Consider the following 12,779-nt stretch of genomic DNA (forward strand, 5'->3'; position numbering starts at 1 on the left):
TCAGAATATTCACAATTGATTTCTTTAAGAAGTTCACAAAATTGCCAATGATGTAGCGGTGTTGCCATTATTTTGTTAACAATTTCTATAACCAAATCCATCACTACTGTTATCTCTTGGAAAAGTTTATGCACAAAGTATCTCTTGATGGATTATGCAGTGAAAGGAAAACACGTCATGAAATTTGTTTTTTAAATAAATAAACAAAACCTTTTTAAGGGTCAAAGCTGTATAACTGAGAGCAGACCTCCACATAGCCTTTAAAGGAATGCAGAGAACCGACAAGGGCTTCTGACCTAATGTCCAATCCTCACCTTCTCGTAGTGCACCCTGTTGGGTATCTACCTGGGTACTGAACGAATGAGGATGGGTTGGCAATTTGGGATTTAGCCGACCAAATTTTATTCTTATTGGCTTAAACCAATATAGAAAATGATGGTACAACATGACAGAATTTCATGCCGGCTGGGGCGTCGCCCGGTTAAACAAGGCCCCTGTTGTTTTCGCCAGGGAACCAGGGCGAACAGCGAAAAGTCAGCTCCTGGAACAAATCTGAAAACACACACCAACTCAACATCACCAGAGTTAAAGATCGGTACTATCAACATAAAAAGCCTGAATGGCAAAGAAATGGAGCTAGCTGAAGAATTATATAAGTACCAGATCGACATAATAGGGGTGACTGAAACAAAAAAGACAAAAACTGGTGAGATCTTTCTGAGCAATAAATACAAAATGTTATATTCAGAAAATGACAATCAAGGAAAAGAAGGAATAGCCATAGTATTCAACACAAACTACGAGGCTAATAGTCTTGAATGGCAGGCAGTCTCAAGTAGAGTGATGTGGGCAAATATCAGAATGGGGAATTGGACAATGAGACATATTCATGCCTATGGTCCCACAGAAGGTTCTACTAGATGTGGAGGAATTTTTTGATATTTTAGAAAAAGCACAGAGTACAGAGGATTTGAATTTGGAAGCGATCACTATTTAGTCTTGAGCAGGATGAAACTGAATTTCATATTGAAAAGAATAACATGTAAGAAAGTTTTAAAGCAAATAAAAGTTGAGCAGCTCTCAGATGGGAACAGTAGACTAAAATACACAAAGATTATTGAAGAAAAAATGAAAGAGTTTGAGAACAGGAACCAAACCTTGGAGAGTCAGTGGCAAGCCTTGAAGAAAACCCTGATTGATTCAGCCAGAGAGGCACGTGGTGAGTTGTCTGCAAGGATAGAAAAACCAGAACTCCGTGGTGGATACAGGAAGTTAAAGAGGCAGTGAAGGAAAAGAAGAAAGCATATCAAGAGTTCCTGGCAAATAAGTCAGCTTTTGCTTTTAGAGAATATAGAGACAAATGTAAGAAAGCAAAACACTGTGTAAAACTAGCTAAACAAAAGTCATGGGAGGACTTTGGCAAGAACATAGAAAATAAATATCAAGAAGGTGGTAAGATATTCTGTAGGTTGTTGAAGAAGCTTAGGAATGGAGGAAAGAGTGCTGTAAAAGGAGTTAGAATGATAAAGGTGACACAAAAACAGGAGAAAAAGATATCCTTGAAGTATGGAGTAATTACTTTGAAAAACTGCTAAAAGAAACAAGTAGTGATGATAGGGCAGTGGTAAAAAACACTGACCATTCATGCAGTCAGGAATACATATCTATACTTGAAGTAGAAAAAACCATCAAAGGCTTGAAACATGGAAAGGCAGCAGGAGTAGATGATATTCGACCAGAAATGCTGAAGTATGGTGGTATAAGAGTCTTACAGTGGCTGCACTGCATAGTTCAGAAAGCCTGGACAGAGGGACGAATTCCCGATGATTGGAGTAGAGCTCTCATAGTACCCATATATAAAAAGGGAAATAAAACTGAATGTGAGAATTACAGAGGTATTTCCCTACTGAGTGTTCCTGGCAAGATCTATGCAAGTATACTTGAGAAACAGTTGAGAAGAATTGCGGAAGAAAAGCTTGGTGAAGAACAAGATGGATTCAGGCCAAATAGAGGCTGTCAGGATCAGATCTTCACTTTATGACAAATAGTTGAGAAAGAATGGGAATATAACAAAGATCTGTATTTAAGTTTTGTCGATTTGGAAAAGGCATATGACAAGGTACCAAGAGAGAAGCTATTCAATACACAAAGGTGTCAATGGGGCATTATATCAAGCAATACTTAGTCTTTATTTGAGTTGTAAGTCAGCAGTTAGAATTGAAGGAAGTACAGGAAGATGGTTTAATGTTAAATCTGGTGTGAGACAAGGATTTAGATTATCCCTTCTGTTATTCATTATCTATATGGATCACATTATGAAGAAAGTGGTATTAAACATGATATCAGAATTGGAGATGTTAACGTCAGCTCTTTGCTTTATGCAGAGGATGTTATACTTCTAAATAAATCTGCTACAAGTTTGCAAGATTCCCTGACTAAATTGAATAACTGTTGTAATAGATATGGTATGAAGGTCAGCATTAAAAAGACAAAGACAATGAAAATAGGTAGAATTATTGAAAATGTCAATTGTGTTGTGAACGGGGAACCTGTGGAACAAGTAAAACATTTCAGCTACTTAGGCACGATTTTTAGTGAAGATGGTAAATTAAATATGGAAATAGACAACAGAATCAACAAAGCTGGTAATTTAGACGGAACACTAAATTAGCTGTATACAAGACAGTGTTCAAACCAGTTTTAACTTATGGATCTGAGAGCTGGGTCAGAAGTAAAACACTTGACCAAAGACTAGAGAACACAGATATGAGAGTCCTGAGAAAGATTAAAGATGTGAACAGATGGCATCAATGGCAATATCATATTAAAAACGAGGATATTAGGAAAGAACTTGACATTGTCAGCATCCAGGAATGCGTTAGCAGAGCTAATCTCAGGTGGTATGGTCACTTTTTCCTGTGGTTTTTCAGGTGGTTACTCCTTATTCCTGGAAGTGTCCTATGTCTATAGAAGCGTGTGTTCATGGGGCCGGTTTGCCTGTTCTGGGGGACGAAAAATCCAAATTTTCAGGTGAAAAAACCCACTACCTCTGTATGAGACCAGCTAACTCACCTTTAGTCGAAAGAGACCAAATAAAGTTTCCTCACATCACTGACGAGAATGGAACTCAGGTCTTTCCAACCAAAGGGCTTCATCTGTACCAGGGGTCAGCAAACGTTTTAGACCACTGATCCCTTCATGGAATCCTTGATCCCTCATCGACACCCATCATTTTAAATAAATGAATAAGTGTTATCAATAATAAATTTCTCAATTTAAAAATAATAATTCCTTCACCTTTTTACTTTATTACTGCTTCTTGATAAGAAATATTTAAAGAAATTTAAAGAAAATACTGAAAGAAAAGATATTTTTTTTTCAGTGCCTTAAAAAAATTAAGATCTTTGTTTTTCTTATCAGAGTGAACCCTTTTGGGATGGTCTTTCATCTTTGTAGGCGTCATGGCATCATTACTGAAAGTCTTTTCACATAATAGCCACATAGGCATTGCTTCATTGGTAAATGATGGTATAAATTCAAATTTTAAATACTCTTGCAAATACTGTCGGCACTTGTTCTTACTATCAGGGGCCACCATTATGGGCACTATAACTTTAAAAAATACAAAGTAAATTCAAAGTTATCAGATCACTAAACACCACTCCCACTCTGATAGCTGTGGACAATAAATGTGCACTAGTTCTGATTGTCTCTGTTCTAGATGTCTTCATCAGTGAGAGCATGGGCTTCTCCCTCGTTGGCTCAGCCAATCAGCCAGTTGGCATTGCATGTTTACTAGGTGTTACTCAAAATCGTTTTAGGTGTTCACTGACCCCCTTTTGACCCCTAGACATTTATTGACCCCTTCTATAGCCACGTCGATCCCCAGGGCGATATCGACCACTTTGCCAACCCCTGGTCTATACCGACTGAGCTATGAAGGCTCTTAAAATGATGGTACATGACATTATTCTGATGTTTGAAAGTATTTGTACTTGTAAGATGGATTGCACTTTTGGTGTCAGGTGCTTGAAGAAATAATCTAATGAAAGAGTGAATGTGAATTGTCAGGAAAACTAGATATGTCTGGGTGGCTGCATGAAAGTGTGCATTGATGCCAGAATGAGAGAAGGAGAGAGAGAGAATGATAGATAGCTTGTTAGATGACCTCAGGAAATGAAGGTCTAATTCTGTCAATTAAAGAAAAGAGTAAAATGTAGAAATAGGGAGGGGAATTTGGTTCAATATTCAACTCATCAACCTGGTAGTTGGCTATCACATGTATACACTAATGCAAGAAGTACCAGGAATAAAGGCAAGGTGTTCTTAGCAATGGCAGATGTAATGAGATCTGGTTAACAGAGAAGGATATTGTTAATGGAATAAAACATCATGGATTCACTTTATTTGGGGAAGTCAAACAAGATAAGAAAGGTGGGGGGAGGGAGATCTACTATTAATGATGGCAGAGGAATTAAATCCAACTAGTGTAGAAATCTCCAATGGAGACGGCAGTATGAGTTATACAGGAAGTGGGTTTGAGGTTGCTTGGTGTAAGACAGAGGTTAACAGGACAAAATATACAATTGAGTGCTGCTGCTATAGACCAGGATCATCTGAAGAGGATTGTGACTGTATAGACAGATAAATTTTATGATTATAAGGACAATCATTATGAATGATTTCAACTACAGGAATACAGACTGGAGGGAGGAAAAAAGCATGCAAAATGAGGAAAGTTGAATTTATGGAATTACTCAGGGATAACTGCCTTAAGTAGCAGCTGATGGAAAGGACTCATAGTACATCAGATTTGGTAAGAGTGATCGTGCAGTTTTGGCTTGGGAGGTGACAATGTATGTAAAGGCTGTGACTAAGAAGGAGCATATGTGGAACTGTAAGGCAGGTGATTATAATAAACTAAAAAGGCAGCTTGAAGCAGTACCTTGGAATAAGGAACTACATGGTAGAGGAATTAGCTGACTATGGGAAGTAGTCAAAGGTTGTTCAAAGGGAAGCAGCATCTGACTGCATCCCCACTCTTATGAGAATTAATTGCATAGGCATTAAATGGATGAATGATACTGTGAATAGAATGATGATGAAATTCTGGAACACTATACAGAGCATGCTAGGAGAGTGACAGCCATTATGAAAAGAAGTTAGATGAGAAGTCCAAAAGCAATCTGACAGCATTTTATCATTACATAGCAAGTTAAAAAAGAATGACATTAGTGAATGAATGGCAGAAAAGTATCAGATACACAACAGCTGAGCTGTTTAGTGTTCAGTTTATACAATCAGGGCAGACTCATTAGCTCTCTTCTAGATAATGGGCAGGACTAGATGAAAGAATAGACATAGATAAGTTACAAGCATTAAAGCTTTAATACAGCAGGTGGATTGGATGAGACTAACGCAGATGCTGAAGGAATGTGCAAAATAGTTAGTAATGCTCCAGACTTGTTTGTTCAACTAGAGTTTGAGAACATGCAAGATTTCTAAGGAGTGGAAGGAGAGCAAGATAATTCAATTATACATAAGTGGAGCTAAAGCTTGTGCAGAGAATTATAGATCAATTTTATCTCTAGTGTGGTCATCAAGATATTGGAATGGATGGTTAGAAACTGCATCCAAAGTAGGTTGCAGTTCTCTATAGTGGAACAAAACTAGTTCCACTATAGAGAACTGCATGTTTTTATTAAAGGCGTATCTTGCTTTAGAAATCTGCATATGTTCTATAACAGAGTGATGACGGCAGAGTTGGATAAGGAGAATGGATATATACCATAATCCTAGATTTTGCAAAGGCATGTGAGAGGATTCCACACTGGAGGTTGTTACAAAACTCAAATGGATGGATTTACAAAATGAACTTGTGATATGGATTGGAAAGTGGCTAACCAACCAGTAGTGCACCACAGGGTTCTGTACTCATGCCATTCTTATTTAACATATATATTAATGATAGTGCAGAGTGTCATGGATGTGATATCTGGTTATTTCCTGATGATGCTCAGTTAATGAAAGTGATAGGAAATGTAGATGATACAGAATCTCTGCAGGCTGATTTCAACAGATTTGTTCATATAACTGTTCAGTTCAACTTTTACCAAGATTATGCATTTTGGATGAAAAACATTATAGGAGAGTGTTACATTAATGGGAATTTGCTACAAGTAGTAATGAAGCTAGAGCATTGGATGTTATTGTAAATAGCAAGTTTAAGTTTAGGAGTCACACTGCTAAGATGGTTAAGCCACTGTATCAGATAGCAGTACTGTTAAAGATAACACTAACTTGCAGGAATAAGGAAGTTATTGTCTGACTTTACCAGGCTTAGCAAAGAACATATCTGAATTACTGTGGACACATATATGGTTATCTGAGTACCAAGGAGATGGAAAAATAATTGGAAAGATTCAGCAGCAGGAGATTAAGAAAGTCTGAGAAATAGATGGAAGAAAGAAGATATGATAGAAATATGCAACTTAGTAAGGGATTTTACAGTATGGATGCAAGTGAGATCTTGCAGCTTATGGATGTGTAGGTAGAACTCAGGGTCATTCCAGGAAACTGGGGTGTTGTTAGAAAGTATGTGAGGCTAGGGATGTTGTTAGGAAGTATATGAGGTCCAAGTTCTCATAGCATGTGGTAAGTGTGTATGTGGAAGAGGCTACTATTAGATGTGCAAGCATTTTCGTTAAACATGTTCAAGGAGAAGAATAATAGGTATTTAATAACGGGTCCCTCCTTTGATGAGTCCATGGATTCTTGTGAGAAAATTCATAATAATAGCTATGTTAACATGACAGATTATAACTTTGAATACAATGAAGATGTTTTGTGATGCATAAAACAAAATATATGTTAATTAACTTTCAATAAATTAAACAGTTTTTCGTATTAATTCTGGTTACTTCTTTTCTCTTTCTTTTATGCATTTTTAAAATCCACAAATAAGTATTTGTAGATTTCATATTAATTAATTAAAATTAATATGAAAAATTATACCTTACTTCTTTTTTTGATGTTTCAATATACTGCAGTATTTTTTGTCCATGGTTTTCATTTATCACAGCTCCTACAGTAGTAGTATCGACCATGGGATCTCCAATAATCATTTTTTTTGTTGCTTCCCTTAATTTTTCTAAAAATGATGATAAAATGGGCCTCTCCACAAACACACGGGTACAATTTGAACAGACCTAAAAAATAAATGCTTGTTTGAAAGATGAAACTGGAAAATAATTAACTGACCAGGTCATTTCTATATCTTGAAATCACAATCGTACATATATTGAAAATAGTTGTCATATATTTAATATTAACAAGACTTGAATATAAAGTGTTTTTGTGATAAACAATGGTCTTAAAATAATATGAACATGAGATGAAAGCTATTCATCATATCCATTAAAAAGTGAAAAATGAAACACAGGATTCTAGCTTTCATCATTTTAGTGCCTCCGTAGCGCAGCTGGAAGAACGATGGTACGTTGCACCCTTCAAGTAGAAAAAGGCCTAAGTTCGATTCTCATCATGACGGGAGAAATCTTTATATGGACTTTTTCAATTGAAGGTGAGTTAGCCGATCTCATACGGTGATAGTAGGGTTTTTCCCCTCTTGGAAACTCGGGTTTTTCATCCTGCATACAGACAAATCGGCCCCTCAGAACATACGCAATTTACAGAAAAAAAAAATACTAGCCGTGGTGGTGTTGATGGCGTTGATGTAGATAGTAGAGGTTCTGTGTAGTAGTGGAGACACAGAGTTGTACAGTGAGTGTCCTCCTGCGATAAGATTCAGACTCCTTGGAGGTGTCACGAATAATAATAATAATAATCAAATCACATAACCAACCCTTGGATAAATAGCTCATTTCAATATTACACTATAATAACTTTGAACAATTCAGTTTTGTATGGTGTTAGTGCATTTCATTTTCAGTATATTTATTTTCATTTCTTATTAATTAATATTTTTTTCATTTTTATTGCGTGTGTGTGTGTCCATGCAGTAATTCCTCAATTATCCACTCAAACTGGGAAATCGATTTGCTGGTCAGATAATCAAAGACGTGGTTAATTGAAGGTGCAGCTGCATGATTCTGTACTGTAAGCCAGCCAATGTGCTAACCCATTCAAGGACTAGTTGACAAAGAGCTTGATTATCTGAAGCTTGGATAACTGAAAGATCACTGTGTGTGTATGAAACACACACATGTACGTGCATTGTATTTCAGTATATGGTGTATTCGTTTTTAAAATGAAATATGAAATAAAATCACTGTAGAGTACAATCAGCAGCAATGATGCCATTTGGTTAGAATAATTGAGGTTTCAGTCCTACCAAGAATGCAAAAAGCTTTTCAACTGAAGGTGAATTAGCTGGTCTCATACATTGGTGGGCAGGAAGGATTTTTTCCCTCTGTAAAACAGGCAAACCAGCCTGGCTGGAACGTATGCTTGACAAACAGAAGGATACAAGATTAAACAACAAATTAAGTTTATGGAAAATAAGCTTTCTTGGCTGTAATACTAAACTAGACCTAATACATAAAGGAAGATTATTATTATTATTATTATTACGGGTATCTCCATGGAGTCAGTAGACTCATCGCGGGAGACCCAAACTAGCAAAACAATATCTGTCATATCTCTTCTTGAATTCATTTACGGACGAAGAGCTCACAACTAAGTCAGGCAATGAATTCCACTCATTCACCACCCTCCAGGCAAAAAACCTTGTTCTGACACCTTTGTTAACCACACTCTTCTTTAATTTCCAGAGATGACCTCTTGTTCTTCCATCACTATCACACAGCTGAAACATTTCCCTGCATCAATCCTATAAAAACCTTTTAGTAATTTGAATGTTTCTATCATATCACCTCTTCTTCGCCTATCAACCAATCTCTGCAATCCACAAGCTCTCAATCTATCAATGTAGGGAGTATTTTTTATATCACTCACCAACTTGGTCACTCTTCTCTGAACCCTCTCCACAGCCTCCTGATCTCCAAGGAATCCAGGTGACCAGACCTGAGCACAGTAATCCAAATGTGGAAGTATCCCCCCCCCCCCCACCCCCCCCCCCCCCCACCCCCCCCCCCCCCCACCCCCCCCCCCCCCCACCCCCCCCCCCCCCCACCCCCCCCCCCCCCCACCCCCCCCCCCCCCCACCCCCCCCCCCCCCCACCCCCCCCCCCCCCCACCCCCCCCCCCCCCCACCCCCCCCCCCCCCCACCCCCCCCCCCCCCCACCCCCCCCCCCCCCCACCCCCCCCCCCCCCCACCCCCCCCCCCCCCCACCCCCCCCCCCCCCCACCCCCCCCCCCCCCCACCCCCCCCCCCCCCCACCCCCCCCCCCCCCCACCCCCCCCCCCCCCCACCCCCCCCCCCCCCCACCCCCCCCCCCCCCCACCCCCCCCCCCCCCCACCCCCCCCCCCCCCCACCCCCCCCCCCCCCCACCCCCCCCCCCCCCCACCCCCCCCCCCCCCCACCCCCCCCCCCCCCCACCCCCCCCCCCCCCCACCCCCCCCCCCCCCCACCCCCCCCCCCCCCCACCCCCCAAACGCTCCAGCCTATCCCGACACTTCTCACATACGTCGACATTTTCTTTCTTCTCATTTTGCCAGACCGACCACAGATCCTTCACATTTTTCGGTGCATACATGTAGCAGTTTCCGCACCGCATCCATTGCGAAAAATCTAACGCTGAGCCAGCCTTTCGTGTAGTAGTAGAAGTCCTGCGCGCCGCTGACGTACGTTTCTTGTTGGACGCCATCTTTACACGTTGTTATAGTGAAACAAACGGCAGTGAAAACACAAGGATGGAAAATTGTAGATAGTGTGCTTTTCTACAGAATATCACCTATTTATAGTAATGCTATAAATTTATAGCATTATTATAAATATAATAAGATATAGTAATAAGACCTGGTCTTATTTTTGGGGAAATGTGTTGGGCAGTCTTTCTGGGTTCATTCTTGAAACATGTCCAAACCAGCTTAGTTGGCCCTTTTTCAGTGCTGTAATTATTGTTTCTTTAGAGTTAAGTTCTTCTCTGACTTTTTCATTGGTTTTTCTTTCTGTCCACTTTGTTCTATTGATTTTTCTTAGGCATTTCATTTCAAAAGCATTGAGTTTATCCATTTCTGTTTTTCTTAAGATCCAGCATTCTTAAGATTCTACCATTTAATAATATGTTTGGTAGTCTTTCTGGCTTCATTCTTGAAACATGTCCAAAACAGCTTAGTTGGCTCTTTTTTAGTGCTGTTTCTTTAAAGTTAAGTTCTTCTCGGACTTTTTAATTTTTTTTTTTTTTCTGTCCATTTGTTCTATTAATTTTTCTTAGGCATTTCATTTCTATGTTTTTGTATTTCACTATTGCTTCTCTTTCTGAATAGTAATTCTTGATATAATTTAATATGTTCGTAGACAGGCTTATACGTTGGTTATGCATTATTAAATCACTTAAGGAATTGAACAACATAGATACGAATATAAATTAAATTACACTTTAGTAAATATTTCCGATATTTCGGCAACGTTACGTTGCCATCTTCAAAGGGAACTTACAAAAAACGGCACGTGCATGTAGGCGCTACAACACAGTAACTGAGAATGAAGAGATGAAGCTATTGTTCTCCTAAAAGTCCTGATGGCCCTCTAGCAGGCTAAGTAGGTGTTCTTGGCCATTGGGCTGAAGGTCTGCTGATGTAAGCCTCCCAAATTTGGGGCAGTCGCATACAACAAAATTTGTTGAGGTTTGGAGAGTTTCTTAAGGCTGAGGCTGATTCCATAAATAGTCTTTCGAATTTGTATTTGCTACGGTGTATTACTGTAGCTTTTGTCCACTGTATTCTGTGGCGTGTATCCAGAGCATGGTCCGCAAGACCAGAATGGCTGTACTTGTGAAAACGGATGTAGTCTTTGTGTTCAGAAATTCTGATATTCGCTGTCCTGCCTGTTTGGCCAAAGTAAGACAGTTTACAGCTGCAAGGGACCTGGTATACACCAGGTAGGTCTAGGGGAAGTGGTTGGTCTTTAGTAGAACAGATAAGGGATGCCAATTTTCTGTATGGCCTGTAACAGAGGTCAGGTCATGTTTTTTTAAGATTTTGGTAATTTTTTCCGAGGTGCCTCGAATGTAGAGAATGGTGATGGATTTAGAGTAATCCTTGTTGTGGAGGGGAGGAAAATGGAGCTGTGGTTTGTAGGTTTTAATATTTTTTGGATTTTTTTTTTTTTTTGGGGGGGGGTAGCCATTGGCTGAGAAAGTGTTGAGGATGTGATTTAGTTCAGTGTTTAGGGCCATGTCGTTAGAACAGATTAGTTTAGCCCTGTTGTATAGTGTTTTCACCACTCCATATTGTTGTGTGTGTGGGGGGGGGGATTGTTGGTAAATGTATCTGCCTGTATGGGTGGGTTTTCTATAAACTGAGAAAACCAAGGTTCCATTAGGCTGGCAGGTGACTAGTGTGTCTAGGAAAGGAAGGCTGTTGTTTTCCTCTTTTTCCAATGAACTTGATTCTGGGATGTTGATTGTTTAAGTGTGTTAAGAAGGAGAGGAGTATTTCAGAGCCATGTGGCCAAATAGCGAACACATCATCAACGTAGCGAAGTCATATGGTTGGTTTTTGTGAGGCAAAGGCTAAGGCTTTTTCCTTCAAAGGTCTCCATAAAGAAATTGGCCAAGGGTGGGGAGAGTGGTGAACTCATGGCTGTCCCCTCTATTTGTTTGTAGAATTTTCCCTGCCAAACGAAATATCCTGAGTTCATTGTGAACTGAAATAGGGCTGAGATATCAGGAGAAAATTTAGCTTGGATTAGCTCTAAAGTTTCCTTGAGTGGGACATTTGTGAATAAGGAGGAAACGTCAAAGCTGACCATAATGTCAGTATGTTGGAGTGTAAGATTTTCTATGCTGGCTTTGAAGTGGGCTGAGTTTTTTATGTGGGATGGTGTGTTGCCAGTATAGTGCGTAAGCTCTTTGGCCAAATGTTTAGCTAATTTGTATGTGGGGGAATCAATGCCATCTACTATGGGATGTAATGGCACATTTTCTTTATGTATTTTTTGGGAGAAAGTATTTTACCTTGGGTATAATAAATGTTAAAGATACCAAGCTATTTTAAACTCGGTTTTACTCTATTTCCCAAGTAAGCAAACAGGCAAACAAGTCAAGTTTGCGCCTGCAAGTGTTGCAAGTCTAGCTGACCCTGCACATAGTGCAAGACCAAGGCAACTCATGGTAAAAGTAGAATAAGCTCTGATCACTAATCTTAATATTTACCCATAATGCAAAGCACATCTCCTGGAGGAGATGTATGATGCTTTGTATTAAAGGCAAGGGGCCACTACCCAGACTGGTTTCGACCTTTATTGAGGTCTCATCAGTGGGAGCCAGGCTAGAAATACCAAGATTTTACCAAGAACCAAAATACAAAGCATCATACATCTCCTCCAGGAGATGTGCTTTGCATTATGGGTAAATATTAAGATTAGTGACCAGAGCTTATTCTACTTTTACCATGAGTTGCCTTGGTCTTACACTACGTGCAGGGTCAGCTAGACTTGCAACACTTGCAGGCGCAAACTTGACTTGTTTGTCTGTTTACTTACTTGGGAAATGGAGTAAAACTAGGTTTAAAATAGCTTGGTATCTTTAACATGTATTTTTTGAGAGTCCATAAATACAGGAGGGGGGGGGGGGTATAGAGTTAAACGGCTTTAATCAGTTGGTAACTTCTACAGGCCAAGAAGTGACTTTT

At 39.7% G+C, this 12,779-nt stretch overlaps 1 protein-coding gene across 2 annotated transcripts in view; it reads right to left on the reverse strand.

The window, feature by feature from the left end:
• Positions 1-12,779, reverse strand: part of LOC150094541 (4-trimethylaminobutyraldehyde dehydrogenase A-like) — a 149,823-nt gene that overhangs the window by 50,088 nt on the left and 86,956 nt on the right. For both annotated transcript variants that reach the window (XM_090412176.1, XM_090412175.1), the window contains exon 7: positions 7,020-7,208. In XM_090412176.1, coding sequence (XP_090268302.1) covers positions 7,020-7,208 — 189 coding nt within the window. The remainder of the gene's footprint in view (positions 1-7,019; positions 7,209-12,779) is intronic.

This window comes from Typopeltis vanoorti, chromosome 22, assembly GCF_054136105.1.
Source record: "Typopeltis vanoorti isolate ZY-2024b chromosome 22, IOZ_Tvanoo_1.0, whole genome shotgun sequence".
Classification (NCBI taxonomy): domain Eukaryota; kingdom Metazoa; phylum Arthropoda; class Arachnida; order Uropygi; family Thelyphonidae; genus Typopeltis; species Typopeltis vanoorti.